The sequence below is a fragment of the Podarcis liolepis genome (genome assembly GCF_965112155.1).
Source record: "Podarcis liolepis genome assembly, chromosome: 11".
NCBI lineage: Eukaryota > Metazoa > Chordata > Lepidosauria > Squamata > Lacertidae > Podarcis > Podarcis liolepis.
This window is the reverse complement of record NC_139565.1, coordinates 65,559,355-65,585,926: the sequence shown is the minus strand read 5'-3', so window position 1 is coordinate 65,585,926 and position 26,572 is coordinate 65,559,355. Positions and strand designations below refer to the sequence as shown.

General features: G+C 54.3%; 3 protein-coding genes across 5 annotated transcripts in view; 1 reads left to right on the top strand and 2 right to left on the bottom strand.

The window, feature by feature from the left end:
• Window positions 1–255, bottom strand: part of TLN1 (talin 1) — a 52,551-nt gene extending 52,296 nt beyond the window's left edge. For both annotated transcript variants that reach the window (XR_014517359.1, XM_083466348.1), the window contains exon 1: window positions 148–255. The gene's annotated coding sequence lies outside the window, so the exon portion shown is untranslated. The remainder of the gene's footprint in view (window positions 1–147) is intronic.
• A 10,655-nt stretch (window positions 256–10,910) lies between these two features.
• Window positions 10,911–20,631, top strand: CREB3 (cAMP responsive element binding protein 3). Its single transcript, XM_083466351.1, has 11 exons — window positions 10,911–11,011; window positions 11,523–11,619; window positions 13,129–13,263; window positions 13,352–13,664; window positions 14,969–15,087; window positions 15,239–15,331; window positions 15,712–15,818; window positions 17,093–17,161; window positions 17,604–17,688; window positions 18,054–18,141; window positions 19,104–20,631. The coding sequence occupies exons 3-11, from the start codon at window positions 13,129–13,131 to the stop codon at window positions 19,496–19,498; spliced, it is 1,404 nt and encodes a 467-aa protein (XP_083322477.1). The 5' UTR covers window positions 10,911–11,011; window positions 11,523–11,619; the 3' UTR covers window positions 19,499–20,631.
• Window positions 20,632–22,374: 1,743 nt separating this feature from the next.
• LOC310689149 (avidin-like) lies at window positions 22,375–25,804 on the bottom strand. Of its 2 annotated transcripts, XM_083466366.1 has the most exons (4): window positions 25,542–25,804; window positions 24,458–24,692; window positions 23,377–23,497; window positions 22,375–22,912 (listed from the first exon to the last, which is right to left on the bottom strand). In XM_083466366.1, exons 1-4 carry the CDS (start codon window positions 25,671–25,673, stop codon window positions 22,879–22,881), a joined length of 522 nt encoding a protein of 173 aa, XP_083322492.1. In that variant the 5' UTR covers window positions 25,674–25,804; the 3' UTR covers window positions 22,375–22,878. The 2 variants fall into 2 exon arrangements, with proteins under 2 accessions (XP_083322492.1, XP_083322493.1); XM_083466367.1 differs by lacking the exon at window positions 23,377–23,497 and having other exon boundaries at window positions 25,542–25,762.
• Between the last annotated feature and the right edge of the window lie 768 nt (window positions 25,805–26,572).

Sequence of the window (26,572 nt, the reverse complement as noted above, 5' to 3'; positions counted from 1 at the left end):
CGCCGCCCCGCCGCTCGACTTCTTCTTTCTCCCTCCCCGCCCTCCGGGGGGGCGCCTGCTCCTCCTCGGCCCCCCAACTCCTGTCCGGATCAAGGGAAAGAGAGTCGCCTCCCGCCCCCCGGAATGAGGCGGGGGGCGCCTTCCTACCTGGGGGGACGCGGCGGCGGCGGCGGCGGCTCCTGCGGGGCGCGACTGGCTTCTGGGGGAGGAGCGCCGAGGGGCGGGAGCGCGACCTCCTCCTCCTCCGGGTCCCCCGTCCCGCCCCCCGGCCGAGGGAAGCGCGCCGCCCGCCCCGTCTGGCCGCGGCGCAGGCGCAGAACCGAGAGGAAGCCGCCGCGGCCATGTTGGGTGCGGGCGCCGGGCTCTTTCCCCGGCGGCGCCCTCGGCCAATCAGCGGGCGCGACGAAGCCTCGCGGGGCCGCCCCGCCGCAGTGCGCTGAGCAGAGGCCGAGCAGGCTCTCGCCGGGTCGCTCCCTCCCCAGGCACGCGTCTTGCGGAGCCCAGAGCAGCGCCGCCAGCAGCGCGTGGGAAGGCTCGGGTTTGGTCGGGACGGAGGCGGGGGAAAAGCCCCTCTCAGCTGAGGACAGTGCGAAATTCAGCAAACAAAGGCCATCGCATGTCCTTCTGGACAGAGGGGCTTACAAGCCTCACACCCGTGTACGGGAAGAAGCAAGGAGCACCGGCGCCGAAGCAGTTGTTCTTCCACATCAACTTCGTGGGACTGGTCATGTGCGGGTGCCTGATTCTCGTCTTCCAAAGCAGCTACTCTAATCCCAACTCAAGAATGGAAAGCGAAATACAGTGGTACCTCGGGTTACATACGCTTCAGGTTACAGACTCTGCTAATCCAGAAATAGTACCTTGGGTTAAGAACTTTGCTTCAGGATGAGAAAGAGAAATCATGCTCTAGCAGCAGGAGGCCCCATTAGCTAAAGTGCTGCTTCAGGTTAAGAACGGACCTCCGGAACAAATAAAGTACTTCACCCGAGGTACCACTGTACTGGTGGGCAACAAAAGGTTTAAAGATGCTCTCAAGGCCAATCTTTAAACATGTAGTATAAACACTGACAGTTGGGGAACACTGGCCTATGAGCGCACCAACTGAGATGTCATGGACTTTGGAGACACTCGAACTCAGGACTCAAGGGAGAAAGGTGCTAAGAGGAAGGCATGCTTGGCAAACCCTCACCGTGATCAACTCCTGCCTGGAAACCTGTGTCCCCACTGTGGAAGGATGCATGGATCCAGAACTGGCTTCCACAGTCACTTACAGACTCGCAGCTAGGACCATGTCCATGGGAGACAATCTTACTCGGCTAGGAGGAATCTCCAAAGAAAGGAAGAAGCAGCTTACAAGCCTCAAGACCTGAAGGGCCGCCTCTCCCCTTAGCAAGGGACCCAGGCTCTGCCATCCTCCTCCTTCTTCGAGAGGATCAGAGAAGGCAACACCAGAACAGGCCTTTTCTGCAGTGGCTCTCCGTTTGGGGGAATGCTCTCCCCAAGGAGGTTCAGCTGGTGCCTTCATGATCCATCTGTAGGAGCAGCCAGGCCTTGGAGTGATTAACATTAAATGTGTGTGGGAAAGCCTTCTGTCTGGTCAACGACCCAGTTAAAAAGCTGGACTGTTCTTCCTGCAACTAACCAATTTCTGATCCCCAAGAGAATTTCTCTTCCTATTCCTTGGCTGCTAAATTTACCCAGGAGTCTTTGGTGAGGGGTTTTGTCAAAAGCTTTTTGAAAGTCCAAGGACCTGGTGTCAGCTGGATCACCTCTACATGGATGCTTGTTAAAGAACTTCTTCTTGTTGGTCTTAATGCTTTTAGCAACATGCTCCTCAAAGATTTTTCTTAAAGCACCCTTTACTGTCTGCTTGCCCTTTTTTGGCCAGAGTTTTGTGTTCTTTTTCTGCTCTATTCATTTGAACAACAGTTCCAATTTTTTAAGGGAAGCTTTCTTGCCTCTCATATGGTTTACAAGCCATAAGGAACACCATATCAGATAAAACCACAGCGGACCTTGCCACCAAACTCTGCCAATTTGTCCTTACCCACAACGACTTCAAATTCGGTGATGACCTGTTTCTTCAGATCAGCGGCACAGCAATGGGCACCCGCATGGCCCCACAGTATGCCAACATCTTCATGGCAGATTTAGAACAACGTTTCCTGAACTCCTACCCACTCAAACCTCTCTTGTACCTGCGATACATTGACGATATTTTTATCATCTGGACACATGGTCAACAGACCCTGGACACCTTTCACCAGAAATTTAATGATTTTCACCCCACAATCAACCTTACAATGAATCAATCTATGCAAGAAATACATTTTTTGGACACTACTATAAAAATACAGGATGGGCGCATAGACACCACCTTATACCGCAAACCAACTGACCGACAAACATATCTACATGCCTCTAGCTACCATCCCAAACATACCAAACAGTCCATTGTATATAGCCAGGCACTACGTTACAGCCGCATCTGTTCCAATTCTACAGACAGAGACTCTCACCTAAGGGATCTACAGCAAACCTTCTCAGAACTAAAATACCCAGCAGATGAAGTTAGACAACAGATCAACAGAGCCAGACTGATACCCAGAGAGAACTTGCTGCAAGACAGACCCAAAAAAGAAAATAACAGAACACCTCTAGTCATCACATACAGCTCCCAAGTTAAAACAGTACAACGCATCATCAGAGATCTACAACCTCTCCTGGACAATGACAGTTCTCTTTCTCAAGCTCTGGGAGGAAGACCTTTCATTGCCTACAGACAGCCACCCAATCTTAAACAACTCCTAACCCACAATAATACTACAACCAGACTTAACACAGACACTGGCACCAGAGCCTGCAATAAACCCAGATGCCAACTTTGCTGCCACATACACCCGGACAACACCATTACTGGCCCCAACAACATCACACATACCATCTCGGGACTATTTAATTGCTCATCGTCTAACATTGTGTATGCCATCAAATGCCAACAGTGTCCTTCAGCTCTCTATATTGGACAAACAGGCCAAACCTTACGCCAAAGAATAAACGGACATAAATCTGACATCAAGAATCACAGAACAGAGAAACCAGTAGGAGAACACTTCAATCTCCCAGGGCATTCTATACAAGATCTCAAAGTAGCTGTTTTACTACAAAGGAGTTTGCAGGGCATCAGTTGAAGAAGGAGCAAAAAGGGTTTTCTTGTGTGTGTGTGTTTCCTTGTGGCTGATTAGCTGTTTTCCCTGTGTAAAGGTCAGAGGGGGCAGGGTTTCTGTTGAGGCAGGGGATTAGCTGTGGGAGGAGCTTATCAGAGTTTGCAGGGCATCAGTTGAAGAAGGAGCAAAAAGGGTTTTCTTGTGTGTGTGTGTTTCCTTGTGGCTGATTAGCTGTTTTCCCTGTGTAAAGGTCAGAGGGGGCAGGGTTTCTGTTGAGGCAGGGGATTAGCTGTGGGAGGAGCTTATCAGAGTTTGCAGGGCAGCGGCGCGCGCCTAGCGGCGCGCGCAGTTAGATCCATCTTTTAGATTTAGGGGAGCTAGTCTCAAACGTTTGTTGGGGGAGATCTAGGTGTTTTTTTGTGTGGGGGAAGTTATTTGTCCTGTCTTCAAGCTTTTTATGATGGAGGACCTCTGTAGCCAACCCCAACGACACGATCTCAAGATGGAAGGGGAGGGAACAGCTGCAGTCGCCTGCGATTCCTGCGCAATGTTTGCCATCTTGCCAAAGGTTGCAGGCAGCTTTACCTGCAGCAATTGCATGTTGATTGCCCTCTTAAAAGACAAAGTGCAGCAACTGGAGGAACGTGTAGCTACGCTCCAAAGAATTAGAGAGCTGGAGCTCTTCTTGGAAGCAACAGAGCACACCGTCTCCACCAAGGAGGAGACAGGGGACTCCCCTGAGAAGGAGTCTAGTTCACCAACACAGGAGCCAGATATATGGAGAAACGTGACTCAAAGAAGTAGGAGGCCCAGGGTTCACTCTGATTGCTTAGAAATACACAATCGCTTTGAGGTCCTCTCCCCTAGCATGGAAGACGAAGAGCAGACTCCATTTGAGGATCTCTCCCTCATTACAGTCGATCAGGTATATGAAGACGAGCAGCAAAGTCAGTCCTCAGGGAATGTGCAGGCGACCTTGGAACGGGCAGTTCACGGAAGAACCCCGACCAAACCTAAGAGGAGGCGTGTAGTGGTGATAGGGGATTCCCTACTGAGGGGAACAGAAGCAGTGATCTGTGGGCCTGACAAGATGTCTCGGGAAGTGTGCTGTCTCCCCGGGGCTAAGATCCAAGATGTAACTGAACGACTGCAAGGAATCATAAAACCCACTGACAAATACCCCTTCCTCTTGGTTCATGTGGGAACCAATGACACTGCAAGCAATAGCCTCCAGAAGATCAAAAGAGACTATGAGGCTCTCGGCAGGAAATTGAAGCAACTAAATGCACAAATTGTCATCTCATCTGTCCTCCCAGTTGAACGACGTGGCCCAGGGAGAGAGGGGAAAATAGTGGAAGTGAACAGCTGGCTTCGCAAATGGTGTAAACAGGAACGGTTTGGATTCTTAGATCACGGACTGCAGTTTCTTGAAGATGGACTTCTGGCAAGTGATGGGCTGCACCTCACAATGGTTGGGAGAAATGTTTTTGCCAAAAATCTCAGAAACCTCATCAGGAGGGCTTTAAACTGACTAATGTGGGGGAGGGAGACAGTGCTCCTGAAGGTGGGAGTCTATCAATTAATGAAGATGATCATCCAAATGTCATAGACCAAATGGAGCAAACAGCACGCGGACCTAGTGGTGGGAGGAAAAAATCCTTAAATAAGAGACACGGGGGAATGATTAATGGACTTCAATGTCTGTACACTAATGCGCAAAGCATGGGAAATAAACAAGATGAGCTTGAGCTCTTGGTACAGCAAACTAAATATGACATAATAGGCATCACTGAAACCTGGTGGGATAAGTCCCACGATTGGAATGTAATAATGGGGGGATACAATCTATTTCAGAGAAACAGACCAGACAAGAAAGGAGGAGGAGTGGCGTTATATGTCAGGGATGTGTATACCTGTGAAGAGATCCAAGATTTAGATCCTCAAAGCCAAAGTGAGAGCATTTGGGTCAAAATTAAGGGAGAGAAGAATAACAGAGACCTCATTGTGGGAGTTTACTATAGATCCCCAAGCCAAACGGAGGACATAGATGATGCCTTCCTGGAACAGATGGCCAAGCATGCAAAAGGAAGGGAGATAGTAGTAATGGGGGACTTCAATTACCCGGATATTTGTTGGACGTCAAACTCAGCCAAGAGCATAAGGTCAAACAGATTCCTCACTGGCCTTGCAGACAACTTCATTGTCCAGAAAGTGGGAGAAGCAACAAGAGGAACAGCCATTTTAGATCTGGTCCTAACCAATGTTGATGATCTGGTTAGTGGGGTAGAAGTGGAAGGATCATTAGGCGCGAGTGATCATGCTCTTCTGAAGTTTACTATACAGTGGAAAGGAGCAGCCAAGCATACTAGGACTCAATTTCTTGACTTTAAGAAAGCCGACTTCATAAAACTTAGGGAAGTGCTGGGTGAGATCCCATGGACAACAATACTAAAAGGAAAGGGAGTTCATGATGGCTGGGAGTTTGTTAAGAGGGAGATACTAAAAGCACAACGTCAGGCAATACCAATGAGACGGAAACATGGAAGGTGCCTAAAGAAGCCAGGGTGGCTATCTAAAGAACTTTTAACTGAATTAAGATTAAAAAAGGATGTGTACAAAAAATGGAAAAGGGGGGAAACCACCAAAGAGGAATTCAAACAAATAGCCAGCACGTGTAGACACAAAGTCAGAAAAGCTAAAGCACAGAATGAACTCAGGCTTGCTAGAGAGGTTAAAAGCAACAAAAAAGGCTTTTATGGGTATGTTCGTAGCAAAAGGAAGAACAAAGAAACAGTGGGGTCACTCAGAGGAGAAGATGGTGAAACGCAAACAGGGGACACAGAAAGGGCTGAACTCCTCAATGCCTTCTTTGCCTCAGTCTTCTCCGATAAAGAAAACAATGCCCGACCTGAAGAATTTGGAGCAAATGATTCAGCAAAGGAAACACAGCCCAGAATAACTAAGGAGATAGTACAAGAATATTTGGCTAGTTTAGATGTATTCAAGTCTCCAGGGCCAGATGAACTGCATCCAAGAGTATTAAAAGAACTGGCAGATGTGATCTCAGAACCACTGGCAGTCATCTTTGAGAATTCCTGGAGAACAGGCGAAGTCCCGGCAGACTGGAGGAGGGCAAATGTTGTCCCTATTTTCAAAAAGGGGAAAAGAGAGGACCCAAATAATTACCGCCCAGTCAGTCTGACATCAATAGCAGGGAAGATTCTGGAGCAGATCATTAAGCAAACAGTCTGTGAGCACCTAGAAAGGAATGCTGTGATCACCAATAGTCAGCATGGATTTCTGAAAAATAAGTCATGTCAGACTAACCTGATCTCGTTTTTTGACAGAATTACAAGCCTGGTAGATGAAGGGAACGCAGTGGATGTAGCCTACCTTGATTTCAGCAAGGCATTTGACAAGGTGCCCCATGATATTCTTGTAAAGAAGCTGGTAAAATGTGGTCTTGACTATGCTACCACTCAGTGGATTTGTAACTGGCTGACTGACCGAACCCAAAGGGTGCTCATCAATGGTTCCTCTTCATCCTGGAGAAGAGTGACTAGTGGGGTGCCACAGGGTTCTGTCTTGGGCCCGGTCTTATTCAACATCTTTATCAACGACTTGGATGATGGACTCAAGGGCATCCTGATCAAATTTGCAGACGACACCAAACTGGGAGGGGTGGCTAACACCCCAGATGACAGGATCACACTTCAAAACGACCTTGACAGATTAGAGAACTGGGCAAAAATAAACAAGATGAATTTTAACAGGGAGAAATGTAAAGTATTGCACTTGGGCAAAAAAAATGAGAGGCACAAATACAAGATGGGTGACACCTGGCTTGAGAGCAGTACATGTGAAAAGGATCTAGGAGTCTTGGTTGACCACAAACTTGACATGAGCCAACAGTGTGACGCGGCAGCTAAAAAAGCCAATGCAATTCTGGGCTGCATCAATAGGAGTATAGCATCTAGATCAAGGGAAGTAATAGTGCCACTGTATTCTGCTCTGGTCAGACCACACCTGGAGTACTGTGTCCAGTTCTGGGCACCACAATTCAAGAAGGACACTGACAAACTGGAACGTGTCCAGAGGAGGGCAACCAAAATGGTCAAAGGCCTGGAAACGATGCCTTATGAGGAACGGCTAAGGGAGCTGGGCATGTTTAGCCTGGAGAAGAGGAGGTTAAGAGCCAGTGTGGTGTAGTGGTTAAGAGCGGTAGTCTCCTAATCTGGGGAACCGGGTTCGCGTCTCCGCTCCTCCACATACAGCTGCTGGGTGACCTTGGGCCAGTCACACTTCTCTGAAGTCTCTCAGCCCCACTCACCTCACAGAGTGTTTGTTGTGGGGGAGGAAGGGAAAGGAGAATGTTAGCCGCTTTGAGACTCCTTAAAGGGAGTGAAAGGCGGGATATCAAATCCAAACTCTTTTATGATAGCCATGTTCAAATATATAAAAGGATGTCACATAGAGGAGGGAGAAAGGTTGTTTTCTACTGCTCCGGAGAAGCGGACACGGAGCAATGGATCCAAACTACAAGAAAGAAGATTCCACCTAAACATTAGGAAGAACTTCCTGACAGTAAGAGCTGTTCGACAGTGGAATTTGCTGCCAAGGAGTGTGGTGGAGTCTCCTACTTTGGAGGTCTTTAAGCAGAGGCTTGACAACCATATGTCAGGAGTGCTCTGATGGTGTTTCCTGCTTGGCAGGGGGTTGGACTCGATGGCCCTTGTGGTCTCTTCCAACTCTATGATTCTATGATTCTATGATTCTATGAATTTCAGAAATAGACTGGAAAGAGAAGCTGCTGAATTACAACTCATTACCAAACTTAAAACCATGAAAAGACCTGGGCTTAACAAAGACATTGGATTCTTATCTCACTATACATAACTAAACCATTTCTCACCTTCCCACCCCTTGCCTTTTCCTGTAAGACCTATTACAGTCGTTAAGAGTCGTCAACAGGCTCTCCCAGCTATCTGCCTATCTCCCATTCCCACCATCCTTCTGAGTAATACCCCTCCCCACCTTCTCACTATATAGAAGGATCTGGCAACTTCTATTTCAGTGTATCTGAAGAAGTGTGCATGCACACGAAAGCTCATACCAAGAACTAACTTAGTTGGTCTTTAAGGTGCTACTGGAAGGAATTTTTTATTTTGCCTCTCATAGTTTCTTTGACTGGTCTTTGTGGTATGTTCCCTGATCGGTGGTAGACACTCCTCTTGAATTTCTAATACTGTGTTTTTTAAAAAAACAAGACTCCCAAGCCTTTTGGAGTGATTTGACCCTCTTGACTTCACATTTCAACTTCCTTTTTACCAGCCTCCTCATTCTGGAGAATTTTCCTTTTTGAAATCAAATGTGACTGCGTTGGATTTTCTTGGCAATTGGCCATTTACATGTAAATTTAATTTAACAGTGGTATGATCTCTTCTTCAGCAAATATTCCCGCTTCTGCAAACATTTTTCGCACCTGTATTGGCTGGTTTCAGAGGCAATGGAATAGGCTGATATTCCTTACCCTAATGCAACACAATTAGACTTGTTCACACTGGAACAAAAGGCATCTCTCTATTTTTGTAACATCTTTTGGAGACAGGCCAGATCTGCATACCAGACACTGCTATTACCCACTCCCTATCTTGCAACAAGACGCTCACGTCTCCTTATAAAAATAAAACATTAAATTGGCCTGAATTAACCAATCCACCTTTGTAGATTAGTTATATATTTAAAGCATATACTATGTTTAACATTGAAACTTTTAGTATGCTCAGATGTGAGCCACACAATGCCTTGTATCATTTTTGATAGTATGTCTAAAAGGTAAAGGTACCCCTGACCATTAGGTCCAGTCGTGACCGACTCTGGGGTTGCGGCGCTCATCTCGCTTTACTGGCCGAGGGAGCCGGCGTACAGCTTCCGGGTCATGTGGCCAGCAGGACTAAGCCGCTTCTGGCGAACCAGAGCAGCGCACGGAAATGCCGTTACCTTCCTGCCGGAGTGTACCTATTTATCTATTTACACTTGACGTGCTTTCAAACTGCTAGGTGGGCAGCAGCTAGGACCGAACAATGGGAGCTCACCCCGTCACAGGGATTCGAACCGCCAACCTTCTGATCGGCAAGCCCAAAGGTCAGTGGTTTAGACCACAGCGCCACCCACGTCTACATAACTTCTATTGAGATGTTGGCACCTGTCTGTCTCAGGAGACAATGGAGGAGAAAGGCGTCTTTGGGGATGAAGTCAAACTGGGCGAAGGTTACAGCTCCTGCTGTGGTTGTAGAGACCCATGTGGGAGAGACATGTTTTCATGTAGCTGGGGCAGAGGAAGGCGTCTGGTTGTGCTAATGCAGATACACCGCTGCATTTATTATTATAGGAGTGCAGAGAGAAGAATTTATTATTTGTATGCTTCCCATCAGACTGGCTAACTCCCCTCCAATGTGACAGCCACTAGGCAGTAGAGATCTTGCCCCCTCCCCAATTATATTCTACTACGTTTTTGTAATTTCCTTTCAAGATCAAATCAGTATTATTTTGATCTGTGGTTGTGGAGCCCCTAGAAGGCCTGGGGCCCATAGGCCAGGGCCCACTCTGCCTACTTCAGGCTTCTTCAACCTCGGCCCTCCAGATGTTTTTGGCCTACAACTCCCATGATCCCTCGCTAGCAGGACCATTGGTCAGGGATGGTGGGAATTGTAGTCTCAAAACATCTGGAGGGCCGAGGTGGAGGAAGCCTGGCCTACTTAGTAATCTGGCACAGAGGAAACTCAGGTGAAAAACTGAACTGTCCGGCTCCGTTTCTGCTGCATAGAAATCAGGCTTCAGTTTGTCCCCCAAGCAAAACAAAGTTGTCACACTCCAGATTGGCTCAGCATCAACCCATCTCACCCCTAGTCCCGGGGGCCACGCAATGTGAAGTCCGGTGTCGCCCCCTTTCTGGCCGGTTCGAGGGCCCAGTCCTTTCGGGGATTCACTGAACACCCTAAGAGCCCCCCCCCCGCCCGTGGGCATCGGGACAAGCGGGGCTGCCAAGGCCCAGGCGGCGGTGCAGACACGGCCGGGCTTTCGGAGCTCTCAGTTCCCTTTGCTGCGGGGAGTTCTGGATGAAGGTGCTGAGCCCCTTCCCTGGCGGAAAGCCTCTCCCAGAGCCGTCCAGGAAGCACCGCTTTCCGATGCGGACACCTCGCAATCCCCGCGCCACGAAGAGCAGGGCACGCGGGTCCATCTCGCTCCGCTGTGTCCCCCACACGGGCCGGCAGCAGCTCTCTGCCCTTTCTGGCCGGGGACCTGGCAGCCCGCCTTCCGTCTGCTGAGCAGAGCCTCGGCCTCGGAGCAGCGACCCTTATTTTAGTTTAGTTTAGTTTAGTTTAGTTTAGTTTTCTATACTGCTTTATATTTTTCAGAAAAATCTCAAAGCACTTTACAGCATATTACATCAACAAAACATCAATAAAACCATCTGAAGGAAGTCAAATATAGAGTACACAGTCAAAGCAACATAACAGAAAACTAAGCTATGATCTTACAGCTTTTCAAAGCAAACATTACAAACCTCGGCTCCAGAATATCTCTTCCTTCCCCGGGGCGGGGCTGGAGCGAGGGAGGTCCCTCTGACGGCAGAGCCAAGCCCCGCCCCTCCAGGCCCGGCCGGCCGAAGGGGGTTTCCCGGCCGCGAGCGACACTCGCCTCGGCCAATGGGGCCCCGGCCTCTCCGCCGCTTCGCCAATCAGTGCGCGGGGAGGGCGGGCCTCGGCCAGTTCCTGCACTCGAGTGACGTCGCTTTTGCTGCGTTGGAAGGAGACGGAGCGGAGGCGCCGCGGGCCGCGCAGGTGGGTGGGGTCCCGTCGGGGTCCCGTCGGGGTCCCGGGGCTTCCCTTCTCCCCCTCCCCAGCAGACCCCTCCCGCCCGGCCCTTTCTCTCCGGGGGACCCAGGAGTCCGGCGCCGCCCCGCCCCTCTCTCTGGGGCCCCGACGGCGCGCCCCCGACGGCGCGCCCCAGCCTCGGCCTCCTCCGGGCTGGCCGCCCCCACTGCCCGGCCAAGGCGCGGATCGGGGCCGGGGCCGCCGCGAGGTGGCGGGGACTCCCGTTCCCGAGGGGGAGGGCAGCCTCGGCTCGAAACCCCACGTCCCGGGGCAGCCAAGCCCGGGGGGGGGGTGACCTACCGGAGCCCACCCCCCTTGGGCAACCTGGTGGTCCTGGGAAGGGAGCGAGCGCCCGGCTGGCCCCTTCGGCCTTTGCGGAATCCTAGACGGACAGAAGTGGGCAGTTGGGAGGGACCCTCGAGGGGCATCTAGCCCACCCCCTGCAATGCAGGGATCACAACAAAAGCATCCCTGACAGGTGTCTACGCACCTCGGATTCAAAGCCTCCAGCCGAAGTGAAGGACGACCCTTTTTGTGGCCCACCTGCCCAGCTGGGAGCATCTCCTTGAGGACAGGTAAGCAAAATGGGGGGAGCCCAAAGCCCCCTCCCTGCAGGCTCCTGCTTTTCATCCGCTCCTCCTCTGCACAGCTGCCTCTGTGGTGGCAGGACGGGGGGGGGGTGTGAGAGAGAGAGAGACAGTGAGAAAGAGAGAGAGAGCTCACCCTCCAGATCCCTTGGGCACAACCTCAGGTGCCCAAGCTGCCCGCGTCTGACAATGTTATGGAAATTAATGATGTGCTGTTATAAACATACAGGAGTGAGTGCATTTGCAAATACACGTGTCCAGGTGTGCCAACTGGAATTTTTTTTGGGGGGGGACACCCAGGTAAGCCCCATCCCACAGAATCGATCACATGATGCAGTGCATGCACACCATATGAATGGCAATGGCCATTAACTTTGGGGGTGCCTGGCCTAAAAAAATTATTGGGAGGGCCTGAAGGGACCTTGGCCTCTAGGCGTCGCTCCTCTGCCCTTGTCGACAAAACACCACAGCCTCCAGGTAATGCAATAGGAGCTGTGGTGGAAATGGACTTTGCAACACAACTTGGTGAAATATCACTTTTACCAGTAACACCTCAGGTGGAATAGGACAGAGAGCAATACGGCAGCCGAGTTTCACCTTTGTCAGTCCCAAAGCAGGAAATGGTTCCTGAGTTTCCTCTCTCTGTAAAACTGGTTTTAGAGGTATTGATAACTCTGCATGACGTGTGAAAACAGATTCTGGAGTCAAGGTATTTCAAAATAATGGCTTAGGCTGGCCAGCAAAAGGGAATCAGTAAATGTTACCAGGTATGTTGACAGACAGGAGACAAGCTACACTCTAATTTCTCTTTCTGTGATGCTTGTATGATTCTTTTAGTGGGCTTTGGTTAAGGGGTTGAGGAAAGCTTTTAAAAGCTGTTATTCACCTTTGTTCTGGGTCGTCCTCACCTCCTTGTAAAGTGGGGGGGGGGCTCTGTTGCAATAGAAAAATAAAAATCTGCCTGCTTAGACTGGGTCCTGCCTCCAGTCCTCCTCTGACCATTCATGGACACTGGGGACTCTCTTAATGGGCAGCTGGACTGCGAAAGCTAACCTCAGTTTTTCATGTAACAATGGCCGTTGCCCATTGGTGGAATTGGCACTACGTGATACCCATTCTGCTTTCCTCAGCACTCAGTCATTTAGTGTGGCAGCATCTACACCCTGGAACTCCCTGCCTATTGATATCCGGCAGGTGCCTTGTACTCTTTTTGGAGCCTGCTAACAACATTCTTCTTTTGACAAGCCTTCCCTGAAAATGCTTAGAAAGTTGATGTGAATTTTAACCAGTTTTAATATTTTAACTTTCTGTATTTTTAAAGTGCTCTTGTAATTTTTTCTGGGTTTTCTTGTTTTATCTTTTTGTAAAGGTGAGGGTGAGTTTTTCTGAACAAACAAGTGGAGTACATGTTCAAATAAAGAATCTGTTTTCCTTGGGGTCTCCTGACCCTGCTGCCTGACCCTGACACCCTCCGCCTCCCTCCCTCCCTCCCTCCAGATGTTGTGCCCAGAGGAAATGGCTTCTCTGGCAGATGAGGACCTCCTTGACTTCCTCCTCCAGGACGGAGGTCCCTCAGCTGATCTGGGCAAGGGAGGCTTCCTGCCAGAAGACTGGGACTTTCCAGGGCCCGAGGTGAGTGCCAGCTGCCTTGGGCAAGCCAGGGGTGGGGTTGCTGCTGCTCCAGCCCCCCCCCTTGCCTCACGACCTCCTTTCCCTCCAGGCCTTGGGCGAGGAGGAGGTGGAGGACTTTCTGAGGTGCCTCCTGAGCCCTTTTGCAGAAGAGTCCAGCGGCTCGCCGGACCGCTCCCCTCCTCACAGCAGCAGCAGCAGCCTTGCCGAAGAGCAGAACTTCTCCTGCAGCTCTGCAAGCTGGGAGGGGTCCCCCACTGGCAGCCCCGCCGGCTCTGAAAGTGTCCAGTCTGACCACAACTACTCCCTGCACCCGGCGCTGCCTGGGCCCCCCGAAGGTCCTGCGCTGGAGAGCGCCAGCTCCTCCTCGGATGTGGGCGACGGGGATGTTGCCATTGACCTGGGTGAGTGCCCAGGGCGTCTGGGGTGGGGGGTCCATGCAATGTCCCTTGGGGCAGGCGCTGAGCTGGGCCAGAGCAGGCAGGCATTGCTCTGAGATTTCCCCTGTGCTTGCTGACGTGCTGCTGCAGAACCTCTCTCTCTCCTTCCCTCCCTCCATCTCTCTCTCTCTCTCTCTCTCTCTCTGCATCTGCTGAGTAGCTTCTTTAGGAACAGGAAGGAGAGAGTAGAAATAAATGGACAGTTCCCCCAGCAGAGAGAATCAAGGGGTATCTGGACTGGGACCAGTGCATAAATAATAATAATAAATAAACAACTTATTTATTTATACCCCGTCCAACCGGCTAGGTTTCCCCAGCCACTCTGGGCAGCTTCCAACAAAAGATTAAAAATACATTAAAACGTCAGTCATAAAAAACTTCCCTAAACAGGGCTGCCTTCAGATGTCTTCTAAAAGTCAGACAGTTGTTTATTTCCTTCCTGGTGGGAGGGCATTCCACAAGGCGGGCGCCACTACCGAGAAGGCCCTCTGCCTGCTTCCCTGCAAGCTCACTTCTCACAGGGAGGGAAGCGCCAGAAGGCCCTTGGGAGATGGACCCCGGTGTCCGGGGTGGAGACGCTCCTTCCGGTCTACTGGGCCGAAGCCTCCAGAGCAGGAGAAAACAAGCTGGTTCCGTCTTTGATTTGTTACTCCTGCTTGGGAGCTTCCCTGGGGCAGGAGGAGGGTGCTGGACAAGGGGGCCCACTGCCCTGGTCTGACTCGCGGCCGGTCACTCTCTCTGCCCCCCCATCTCTCCCCCCCCCCCTTGTAGGGAGCTGCCATCGCCCTGAGCAGGGTCTGATGGGCTGGAGAGCTGTTCCCTTTGGGATGCCTTGGAAGGGGGGAGGCAGCAGTCGTGCTTGTTGTTTGCACACACCTTTTCCAGTGGCCAATTAGCCCCCACTTCCTCCCATGCGCAGAGCGCCCTCCTCAGTGGGCAGGTGCATAGTAATGGACACATGGAGAATGCAAGCGGTGAGGGAATGAAATGCAAAAAGCAAGGGATTGCCCCGCGGTGAAACCGTTTCTGTGACCTCATTCACGGAGGAGCGTTGGCAGTGCTGATTTGGGGCCCGATCCATTTTGGGGCCAGGAGCAGCCTCTTTCTTGGCTGGCGTGTGGGATTGGGGTGCAGCCACGAGCGCTGCCATGTTCTCATGACATCCTTGCACCTCCCAGGGAAGGAGAGCAGAGGGGTGTGTCTCCCCCCCCCCTCTGGCCTCCTGGCCCCTTCCACTCCTGACTGTGTGGCCCCCTTTCCTCTTCCAGAGATGTGGGAGATCATGGAGACTTCGTCAGAGTCCTGCTGCAGCGATCGGGACAGTGCTCTCCCGGTCACAGTTTCCATTGAGGAACCGACACCCCAGCCAAGTGGGGGGGGCCTGCAGGTACGAGACGGCCGTGTGCCCCCCTCCACCCCCAATATGCCTGGCTCTCGGGAGAGGCTCCCACAGGGGCTTCCCTTCTCCTGCCTCTTGGGGGGTGCAGCTTGGCAGACCCCCCCACCCAGCCCCACCTCTGAACTTGGTGCTTTTTCAGTTTGACTTCCCTCAGCTGATTCTGACGGATGAGGAGAAGAAGCTTCTGGAGAAAGAGGGCGTCTCGATCCCTTCCAACCTGCCGCTGACCAAGGTGGGTGCCACAAACTCTGCACGTCTGCGTGCCCACCCTTGCCCTGAGGTGCGCTTCTGGGCAAGGTGGGCAGAGGCAAGCGGGAAATGGGGGTGCAATTCCTGGCTGCAATTCCTGCTTCTCCCATGGGGGGTGCAAGGGGCATTTCTGGATGGGTTCTCTGTTTTTCTCGGGAACGGTGAGGTCTAGGTGCTTGATTCCAGAGTAAAGGAGGGCCCTTCCTACCAGGGGGTGGTGCCTCTGCAGCCGGCCTCCTGTACTTCCTGGGGCGAATGCCCCTTGGTTTTTTTTGGGGGGGGGCACATCCTCTTTGCTCCTGGAGGAGGGTTGCTGGCTGCCAGCCTGGCCTTGGCTGACCCTCAGAGCCCTGTGCGCTGCAGGCCGAGGAGCGAGTCCTGAAGAGAGTTCGCCGGAAGATCCGGAACAAGCAGTCGGCCCAGGACAGCCGCCGGCGGAAGAAGGTCTACGTGGACAGCCTGGAGAGCAGGTGAGGAATCAGAATGGGGGAGTTGGAAGGGACCCCAGGGGGTCTGTGGCGGGCATGGCGGCACTTTTCCTCTCACGCCGTTGAGCCCGCTCTCACCTAGATAAATTGCCCCCACCTCACTGAACAACCCTTTACCTGAAGGTTTCTTTTCCTTTCCACTTAAAAATTCTAGCCCAGAGTATCCTGCGGGGGACCTTTGTGAGGGGATAACTAGAAATTTGGAGTCTCAGACAGGTTTTCTTTAAATAAACAATAAAGCTTTATTTACGGCAAGATAGTATATAGCACATATGGATTAAACTTAGGATACTTCCAGAATACAGTGCAATTTCACTTAATTTTGTCCTCAGTTGTTTTTGCGTTATAGATTTGGTTCTTTCCTTCAGTTCTCCACCCCCTTTAACACTCCTGAGGCCCAAGGGCTCTCCACCCCCTCCCTTCACTGGGCTTGGGCGTTGCTTCTTCTCCGTAGAAGAATCTCTCCCCTCCGGACTAGACTGGAGTCCCAAGGAGGCTGTTCCTTGCCAGCTCCTCCTTCTCCTTGCTCAACATCGGCCTCCCTGTAAAATTCCGGTCTACTCCTCCCCCAGGAGCCCACACTCTGTCCTTCCCAATACGCTCAGAGCGGAAGTTGTTTTTTTCCAGAACCAGCTCTTTCTCCCTTTCACTCTTTCTCCCTCAACCTGCCTCCCTACCTGTCTCCCAGCCTCTCCAACCTCTTTCCAAGCAACTCCCAATTAACTCTTCTCAAATCCTCCTTTTAAACTCTTCCTCCTGGAACCTCAGCCAACCAGAGGCAGCCTTAACTATTTGCTTCCTTAACCATTTGCTGGTAGGGAAAGAAAGGGGGGGGCAGAGAGAAACACTTGTTGATTCAACCTGTCCAGCAAAACCAACTTTTTTGTCACAGGGTCATGTAGCCCAGCCCCCTGCCATGCCAAAATTGCAGTGCAAGAGTCCCTGATAGGTGGCCATCTGACTGACCTACGCTTCTAAACCTTCACTGAAGAAGCGTCCACCACCTCCCAAGGGAGTCCGGGGGGGGGGGAGTGGGAGGCAGAGGCCTCTTGGGCATGGGGGGAGGGAGGGAGGGAGGATGGACACCCCAGGGAGGCAGGCAGAGCAGAGGGGAGGGTTTCCTCAGCACTGAGAGGGGGCTTGGCAGATCCAGGTGTGCTTCTCTTCCCCCCTGCTCCTGCACCTCCAAGGCCCCACCTGAGACCCCGGCTGCCAGGCCCCTCCTGACCCTCTTCCTCTCCTGTCCCTCCCTGCAGGGTCGTCGTCTGTACAGCCCAGAACAACGAACTTCAGAAGAAAGTCCAGCTGCTGCAGAAGCAGAACATGTGAGAGCCTCCTTTGCCTGGCGGGCCCCTGGGAAGGAGGGTGGGCTCCCCGGGACCTCGCCACCACCTCCTCCCAAGGGGGGCCCTGGGGAGAACGGAGGTGGGGGGTCTTCCAGCCCAAGGCGGAGAGCAAGGGGCAGCTCCTGCCACTGTCACACTGCTTTTGGTTTTGTCATCTTGCTGTGCTGTGGCCCCTGTGACAGCCCTGTGGAGGGAGGTGGGCCACTCCTGCTCCCATTTCATGGGCGGGGGCATTGAGGCCTAGAGGATGGCTGTCCCAGGCTCCATAGTGCAGGGCAGAAACCCGCCCCTCCAGACCCCGCATCCTCAGTCAGGTCCCCTGGTCATGTTGGACCCTTTCTGGGAGGTGCGTCTGGCTGCAGAGGAGAGCGGGGGCTGGGGGGCAGTGGGAGGCTGACCGGCTGCTCTGCCTCTCCTGCAGGTCCTTGCTGGAGCAACTGCGGAAGCTGCAAGCCCTGATCCAGCACTCGACCACCAAGACCACCACGGCCAGCACCTGCGTCCTGGTGAGTTGCAGGACCCCTGCAGCCCCTTGGCTCAGCAATCCCCCCCAGCCTGCTGGCCATTGGTCCCCCCCCCTTCTTGGCCGGAGGGGCTCTGCCTTGTTCCTGGGGGGAGAGGCATCTTCTGTCTGTCACGGGTGCCTCTGACTTCCAGCATTGAGGACTCCTGACTTCTGTGAGGTCCGCCTCCTCCTCCTCGCCCCCCTTCCAGCCCCCCCAGGTGCTGTGCTCTCCTGAGCTGCCCCCAGGCTGCCTGCCTTTGCAGCCCTTGCTGAGGGATCCCTGCCCTGGGCTCCCTCTCCTGGGGGGCTGGACTAGAAGACCCTTTGGGGCCCCTCCAATGCCACAATTCTCTCTTTCCGCGATAGGTCCTGGTCTTCTCCTTCTGCCTGATCCTCTGGCCCAGCTACTACCCCTTTGGAGGAAGCCAGCAGAAGCAGCTGGAGCTCCAGGGAGGTGAGTCTCCTCAAAGGTGCCAAGGCGGCTCTTGCAAAAGCCACACACTGCTGGCAAGGGGGTCGGGTGCAAGTTGGAAGGACATGGGAGCCCCCTTGCCTGGAAATGGACAGGCTGGCTCAACAGCCCCTGAACCCCACCTTCTTAATCCGGACAGAAAGCATCTTGGGCAAAGTTTTTCCTGGGATCTCCCCCCCCCACCCCCCAGCTGAACAGAGCAGCTCCCAGGCTTGTTGTCCTGAGACCCTCCGTTTGGCCTTTCCCTGAGGCATCACGCAGGGTCCGGCCCTTGCAGGAGGCAGCCCAGAAGTCCTTGCCACGCATTTCACAGGTCTAGCGCCTTCAGAAAATGAGGATTCTGTGGGGAAAAGGAAGAACCTTGATTCTGGAGTGAGCAGAGGGGCCGCGGGGGGGGGGGGGGGACTCTGTGGCAGCAGATAATGCAGTCAAGATCAGCCAGATCTCAGCTTGTTTTCTCTGACTGATAGTGGGCCTTGAATGGGAGCAGGGCTGCAAAAGCTGTGTGTGTGTGAGAGAGAGAGAGAGAGAGAGGGGGGGGGGGAGAGAGAGAGAGCGAAGTTCTGGGTTCTGCAGCTCAGGAGTAGCCACACTATGACACTCAACATCTTCTTGAGTGGGAAAGAAGAAGGTCCAGCCTTGTTGCATTTAATTTCGGAAGAGAGAACTCCTCCAAGGAAGATAACCTGGAAGGGAGGGCCAGGAAAAGCCCTGCAGCTGGATCAGGCCCACAGCATGCCTTGCTCTCTTGGGAGCCAGCCATGTCCCCAGGGGACACCCCCAAGCTGAATGCTGGCTTAGGAGGTTTAGCGGTTGGCATAACAGAGGCTTGGTTGAGTCGTATGCTAGAGAGAGAGAGGGGGTGCCAGCAGGACTGAACCGCAGAGTCAAGGCCCGATGGGGGCTCCTCACCCCCCTCTTATACGCCCCCTTTGCCCTTGCAGTGCTGTCCCGGAGGCTGCGGGAGTACCAGAGCAGCGTTGCCCAGCTCCAGCCAGTGGAAGCAGCCCCTGGCCTTGCCCCACCCTCCGCACTGAAGGCAGAGCCCACGGCCGCCCTGAAGGACGCAGCAGCAGCGGGGAGCCTCAACCGGTCCCTGGAGGGCCACCGCAGCCCCCCCGCCGAGGCCCAGCCCCCCTCCAGCAGCAGCAGCAGCAACTCCTCCTCCGACCCCTCGGCTTCTCCGCAGGCAGAGGGGCTTCCTTTGCCCCCCGAGCACCAGTCTCTGGGGAAGGAGAGGGCCCTCCCGCCGGCCTCTGCCGCCCACCCCCGGGAGCGGGGCTGGGTCGATCGCACCACCAGCGTGGTCATCCAGCCACGCCACTCGGATGAGATGTGAGGGCTTGGCCAGCAGCCCGTGAATGGCGGGACAGGCTGGCAGATGCCGCCATGGAAAGACAGGGGGGCTCCCGGCCTGCCACTTTTTTGCAGGGGGGAAGAAGAGAAACTGCCTGGTGCAGAGACAGAAGCATTTATTTAGCATCCCGGACCCCAGCACCTGGGGGGGGGGAGGCATCCTGCAGCTCATTGGGCGGGGGGGGGGTGTCCAAGAAATGGCTCCACTCCAGAGTCCGACTCTGGTCTTGAGGGGCCCAGAACTGAGCCATGGAGGCCTGGACTGTGGCTCTTGTGACCCCCCCCCCCCACATGTACCCCATGTGTGTCATCTGTAGTGGAAGCCTTCTGAGAAGCAGCCTCTCCCCCCCCCCCGGCCTTTGCTTGTATCTCTTAGGGTGCCTCCACCCCCAGATTAGCAGTGGAGGGGGGCCCTTTGTGCAGGGGAACGAGCCAAAAGTGGGAGGGGTGCTATTTGCAGGTAGGGAGGCAGGCTGCTCCAGATGCATTGCCTTGGCATGCGTGGCCCCCACCCACAGAGCAGACCCCCCCCTGTTCAATCCAGGCACCTGGAAGAGCAACTCCAGCATCTGCCCAAAGGATGCGCTTTCATTGCTGAGACCCCCTGAGACCCCCAGAAGCTGCCGCCCTGGATTCCTGAAGGCTCTTGCTGCGGCTCTTGCTCTGCCACCTCCAGGCCCAGTCCTGACCTCTGAGTGGGTGGCGCTGTCTTGGTCCAGGGAAGAAGCCCTGCCCCCTGCCTCCCCCCCCCCCCCGTCAGGCTTGGAGGAGCTTCCTGGACAAAGGGCCCTGGCGACCCCCCTCCCTTCGCTCAAGGGGGCCCAGCAGGGCCATTGGTCAGGGCTGGAAACAGGAGCTGGAATCGAGCAGCCGTGGGCATGGGTGGGTGTGCAGAGCAGCCCCTTACCCATCAGGGGGGGGGGGGAGATAGGCCTGGGGAGTAACCTGGAGCCCTTCTCCTTCCTTTTCGCTGTTGAAATGGACTCCTCTTCCGTTTGTTTCATGGTTCTTGCTTTTATCGATTTTACCATTGAAAGAAGCTGGGTGGGGTGGGGAGGATAATAGTTTAGCCCAGAATCTGGATGTAAATGTAAATAATAAATGACTACAAAATGGCTCTCCTTCCTTGTTTTGTGAGTAAAGTGGAGGAGTGGGGGGAACCAGAAAATACTTAAGGATCCTTCCTAAAAACCAAGGGGGGGGCCCAATAAGTGACTTCTGCTCCAAGGGGGGGGGGTGGAAAAGCAGGTGGGGCAAGAAGGCAACCTGGCCCCAGATTTGTGTCGGGTTTACTCCTGAGCCTTTTCTTCTCTGAATATGTCCCGAAAGGCAGTGGGCACGGATCGTTCCTCAGTGTTCACTCCTGAAGCCTTTCTCGTGAATGAGTCAAGCTGCCAGGCAGGAGAGGTTTGGGACCGAGAGCACGGCAGCTCAGGAGGCCAACGCTTCCGATGCGTTGGTTGGGTACCACCTCCTGCGTCTGTAACAGACGAAAGGCTGGATAGAAGTGTCGGGAAATAATAAATGAAAAGGAAAAAAGGAATGAGGGCCAGGACTTATGTGCAGACCTAGAAAAGACTGGGCCAGAACACAAGCAGGCCTGTCCCATTGCTGGTACCGTATTTTTCGTCCTATAGGGCGCACCGGCCCATAGGACGCACCTCGTTTTGGGGGGGGGGGGAATGAATTTTAAAAAATTATTTCCCCCCCCCCGGCTGCCGCCCCAAGCCTCACGCACACGGCGGGACCTCCTGCCGGGCGTGTGAGGCTTGCAGACACTCCCGAAGCACGGGGAGCCCTCCGGAGGGCTCCCTGTGCTTCGGGCGACAGGCTGCCGCCCCAAGCCTCGCGCGCCCTCCTGCCGGGCACGCAAGGCTTGCAGACACTCGCGGGGGCTGCAGGCTGCTGCCCGCAAGCCTTGTGAGCCCGCGAGAACTCCCACCGGGCTTGCAAGGCTTGCGGATAGCTTCCTGAAGCCTGGAGAGCGAGAGGAGTCAGTGCGCACCGATGCCTCTCGCTCTCCAGGCTTCAACGAAAGCCTGCACTCGCCCCATAGGACGCACACACATTTCCCCTTCATTTTTGGAGGGGGGAAAGTGTGTCCTATGGGGCGAAAAATACGGTACTTTATTGGAGAATCATCTAGTCCAACCCCCCCCCCCCAAATATCAACCTCTGCTTAACAACCTCCAAAGGAGAGTTCACCAGCTCTCGACAGAGTCTGTTCCACTGTCTCTTGCTGTTCCATTTTTATTTTACTCCATATGACAAGGACTATCAAAGGGGGGTGACTTGGTTCTGGTCAGCCATAATCCCTTCACCATCCCAGCACATCCACAGGAGCCCTGACCAGTTGCTATGCCAACCCTGATGATCCCAGACAGAAGACAATCAAGATCACAAAGAACTTGCATATGGGAGTGGATTCAGCATGGACTGAAACAAAGGACAATGATCAGATCTTCCCTCTGGGGGCAGGAAACTGCAAACTCCCCTTTGTCTCCTGGAAGTGACCCATGGGGAGGGGGAAAGGAGGAACCAGCCAGGTGACAGGACACTCAGGTTACCACCTCAACCCCTCCTCTCTGTAATGTATGCATGATGCCAACCCCTCCTTTCTGTAATGTATGCATGATGTTTCTGGGGGTGGGCTTGAGCTAGAGGATGGGAATTTCAAAAGTTTTTATAAGGTCTTGCACACCATTTTTCTGGGTCTTTCCTCTCTCCTGCAAGTGAGAGGAACACCCTGTTGCAACAGTTCAATAAAGGCCAAGCCTACAGGCTGCTGTTTTGCTCCAAGTTATCCTGGTTGGTGTCTTTGTTTTTGTCCAAGGGAGCACTCGGATTTTTCCGGTAACAGTTTTAATGCTTTATTAATTTTGCAAATAAAAAAGACAATCGGCAACAACAGTCCAAAATCTAAAACAAAATGCAGACTAAAATATGCATAGCGATTAAAAGAAAAACAAAAAAGAAAAGAAAGAAAAATAAACTGTTCAATACAATCATTTAAGGAGTACAAACCACAATTTAAATATTCTATACATACAGTTTCTAGAAAGACATTACCTTCATATTTGTACTTTTCATCTCTATTTAATCTGATTCTCTAAACTGGTTTTGATGTGTTTTTTGACTTCCCTCTAACCGATGTTTAGTGGGAATCTCCTTCCTTGTCACTTGAGTTCGTCCGTTCAGGTCAGAGCCTCCAGAGCTCTTCCCTTGCTGGGGAGGGAGGGCGGGGGCCTGTCGCAGCCATGGTGCCTTTTTGTAGAAGAAATAATCTCTCTAAATGTTTAATCAAGAAGGGAAAGGGAAGCCCTCGAGAGCAGCGGCAGCAGCAAGCGAGTCTCTCGGATCCTGTTATGCTGCTCGTGTGAAGACGTTCCTGCCAACCCTGCAAGGAGACAGAGTGAGGGTGAGGCTGCTCCCTGTGCTTGCCCTGCTCTGAGTGGGGCCACCATGAACCCCCCCCCCTTGGTCCTTGTGGTTGCCACCTGCCCCAGGGGCATTTTCCAAAGCCCTCCCATGGCGGCCGGGTGGGGGCTTCCCCTGGCTGCCCCCAGACATAAGATGATGTCCCCCAAGGAAGCAGTGTGGCAGCATTGCCCTCCTGCGAGCACCACAGAGCCTCCAAGCGGAGTTTTGGCACCTGCGCTGGTTCTTACTGTCCTTGCTTGGCAAGAGGGAAATTGTATCCCCTGGGGGGGGGGGAGAGTGGGTCAAGTGCAGCTCCAGCTGAGTGTGCTGTGGAAATGCACCTGAAAGCAGCACCAGGCGTATGATGGTGCGGGTTGGGGGCAGGTGGGAGAACCCCAGAGAAGCCCCCCCCCCCGTCAAGAGCTGCTCCTTTCCGCTTACCGAGTGGCCTCCCAGTCATCGCCATGGGATTCCACCTTCTGCCGCAGAAGCCAAGTTGTCTCCAGGGTCTCCTTCCCTTCGGCATCCACAAAGCGCTGCCCCGCAAATGCAGCGATGGAGTCTGGGGAGGACAGAGGGGGTGAAGCTGCAGGTCAGAGGCTCTCTTCCCTGACCAAACATTTGCAAAACTTTTGCTGTGGGAGGGGAGTGATGGTCGGGGAACAGGGAGGCCAGGCACAATTGCCTTGGGGAGGTCAAGCTCCCCCCCCCCAGCCCCTTGGGGCTCCCTGCCTGGCTGCAGCGAAGGCTGGCAACTCCAAGTCCTATAAGAATCCCATCCAACAGAGGTGAGCTCAGCCGCTCCTCTGGAACAATCAGACCCAAACATTGACCTATCAGTTAACAAGTTTGAGACTTTAAAAAATATGTTAGCTTAAATTGTTGTGAGCCACCATGGGATCTTAAGGGAGAAGGGCAGGTAATAAATCAGAACAACAAGGACAAAAGTGCCAAAGCGAAAGTCCTTGCACTGTTGCCCTCTGGATTTGCAGCCCACCTTTCCACCAACGACGGACTGTGGCTCAGCAGAGGCCACCTGCTTGGCATGTAGAAGGTCCCAGACTCAACCCCCAGCGGCATCTCCAGGGAGGGATGGGGCAGACTCTAGAACCCTGGAGAGGCGTTGCTGCCAGTCAGTGTGGACAATACTGAGCTAGATGGACCAGCGCTCTGACTCCAGTTCTACTTCTCAAACCTTTATTGGCTTATAAGCAGGATTTCAGTGGCTTCAGCACAATAAAGTCAGCTTCCTCTGTCCCAGAAATCATTATTGTTGTAATCATTTATTCAATTTATATGCAGCCCTTTATCCCGGCAAAGTACAACATTGCCGACTTAATTTATGCAGCGTAATAATTAAAACATAACAAGATGCCTGAGTGATGCAGACATGGGCAGGATCCAAATTATCAGCCTGTGAAATAAGGAAATCCCCTGATCCGCCATGGGATGCTGAAGCTGCCCCCCCACCCCCACCTCCAGCGGCCCCAGCCCACCCTGGAAAGTGGGGAGGGGTCCTTACCTGAAAACGACCAGTTGACCAGGAAGCCAAAGGTATACTCCTCCTCCTCGGCCCCCTTCGGGTCGTGCTGGGCGCCCACGAGGGGAGACACCCGGATGGGCTTCTGGGCTGCGGAGACGGCCGTCAGGTAGGAGCCCGTGAACTGGCCGGAGTCGTCGGGAGGGTTGAGGACCATCTTGGAGCCCAGCTCGTTGACCCACGTGCCGGCCAGGGAGCTCTGGGCTGGCCAGGAGGGCTAAGGAGGGAAAGAGGAGGGTCAGCAGGGGGGAGACTTCCCGGAACCCCCCAGACCTTCCTCCCGGGGTGGTGGACTAGACGGCCACGTGCAGTCTGGGGCCCTGGCCCAAGAAATGAAGCGGCCCGAGGCTGGTTTGGGGGGCTCAGCCCTCAGGCCCCGATTCCTCACTTCTGCCCCCGACGGGGCGGGTGAGGGCTCCGCGTCTGAAACTGCTCCTAGCGCTAAATCCCAAGCGGGATGGGTGGAAACTTTTGTGGCTGCGGCCTGAAGGCGAAGTGGGCGCGCCTCGCCGCCTAGGACCCCTCTCCGTCTCTCTCTCTGTCCCAGAAGGGGCAGCCCCGGGCGGGCGCGCACGGAGGGGGCATCCGGGCGCTGCTGGCTCAGCCTTCGGGGCCGCAGAACCCGCCCTGCCCGGCGGCGTCGAGGCAGCGCCCCACCCCGGCCCGCGCCCTTCCTCCCCAAAAGGGCTGCGGCAGGGCTCCCCTCCCGGACCGACGCCTGCCCGGTGCCTGGAGGGGGCTCCCGCCGCGACGTCCTGCGGCCTCCCTGCCAAAGGACCCGTCCGGAGCCCCCGAGAGGCAGCGGGTGGCCAGTCCGTCCCCCCCAGCAGGAGGAGACCAGTGGGCCCCCAGCCCAGGGTCTCCTTTCTCCCGCAAGGACACCCGAGCAGAGCAAGCGCCCCTCTCCCCGCTCCTGCGCTTCCCCAGGAACGGGACCTGACTCTTTTGCGGGGGGGAGGAAGGTCGGAGGGGGCGCAGAAGCGCCTTATCCGCCTCCCCGTCCACGTCTCCCCCTCCCAGGGAGTCTGCCTTGCGGCGGTAGACGCTCCGCCCCGCCCGGCCTCACCTTCAGCCGCTTCTCCGCCGCCTCGACGACGGGCAGGACCGGCGGGTCCGAGCGGGAGTAGCTGAGTCCGGCCGTCGCGCCGGCGGCCAAGAGCAGCGCCACGGCGGGCGCGCGGGCCACTTTGCTCCACATCTTGCTGCCGAAGGGCTCCGAGCCCGGCGAGCCCCGGCCGCCCTCATATAGCCTCCGGCCGCGTGTCCCCCCCCCCCCCTTCCCGGTGCTTTCTGAGAAACCAGCTGATTTTCCTTTTCCCCGCAAAACCGAAAGTTCGCGAGTTGTTGGCGCAGGGTTTTCCTTTCACTTCTCCAAAAATACCGGCATCTTTCCTTCCAGCTAAGGCCACTCAGGACTCTCGCTCCCCCCCCCCCCGGCGTGCCTTCCCGAAGGGGCGGGGGCGAGGCGACTGGAGGAGGGGGAGTTGGAGGGGAGAATCCGGGGGCGGGGAGTGCGGCGCAGGGGGGGGGGGGCTTCAGAAGAACCTCTGTCCTCAGAGGGCCCAACCCGAAGGGATGCTGGACATCATTGCAGAACCTCTGCCCATTCGCTGCGCCCACCTTGGAAGTCCAGTGGTACCTCGGGTTAAGAATTTAATTCGTTCTGGAGCTCCGTTCTTAACCTGAAACTGTTCTTAACCTGAAGCACCACTTTAGCTAATGGGGCCTCCCGCTGCCGCCCCGCCACCATTGTGTGATTTCTGTTCTCATCCTGAAGCAAAGTTCTTAACCTGAGGTAATATTTCTGGGTTAGCAGAGTCTGTAACCTGAAGCGTATGTAACCTGAAGTGTCTGTAACCCAAGGTACCACTGTAGCCCAGAGCCATGAGAACAGAAGGGCCTGACCGGACGGGATGCTGGACATCATTGCAGAACCTCTGCCCACTCGCTGCGCCCTCCTTGGAAGGAGCCCAGAGCCATGAGAACAGAAGGAGATCCTGCCTGATGAGGCCAAAGAGGACCTTCTGGTTCAGCCTGTGTCTCAAGGTGGCCCACCTGGCGCCTCTTCTGGGAAGCCCACAAGCAGGATCTGGCCCA

Excerpts from the sequence above, each read along its gene's own strand:
- LOC310689149 (XM_083466366.1), bottom strand. The coding sequence starts at position 25,673 with ATGTGGAGCAAAGTGGCCCGCGCGCCCGCCGTGGCGCTGCTCTTGGCC. Across the intron at positions 24,693-25,541 it reads CGGCGGAGAAGCGGCTGAAG|CCCTCCTGGCCAGCCCAGAG; the intron begins GTGAGGCCGGGC and ends TTCCCTCCTTAG. Across the intron at positions 22,913-23,376 it reads GATGACTGGGAGGCCACTCG|GGTTGGCAGGAACGTCTTCA; the intron begins GTAAGCGGAAAG and ends GTCTCCTTGCAG.
- CREB3 (XM_083466351.1), top strand. The coding sequence starts at position 13,129 with ATGTTGTGCCCAGAGGAAATGGCTTCTCTGGCAGATGAGGACCTCCTT. Across the intron at positions 13,264-13,351 it reads GGGACTTTCCAGGGCCCGAG|GCCTTGGGCGAGGAGGAGGT; the intron begins GTGAGTGCCAGC and ends CTTTCCCTCCAG. Across the intron at positions 18,142-19,103 it reads GCAGCTGGAGCTCCAGGGAG|TGCTGTCCCGGAGGCTGCGG; the intron begins GTGAGTCTCCTC and ends TTGCCCTTGCAG.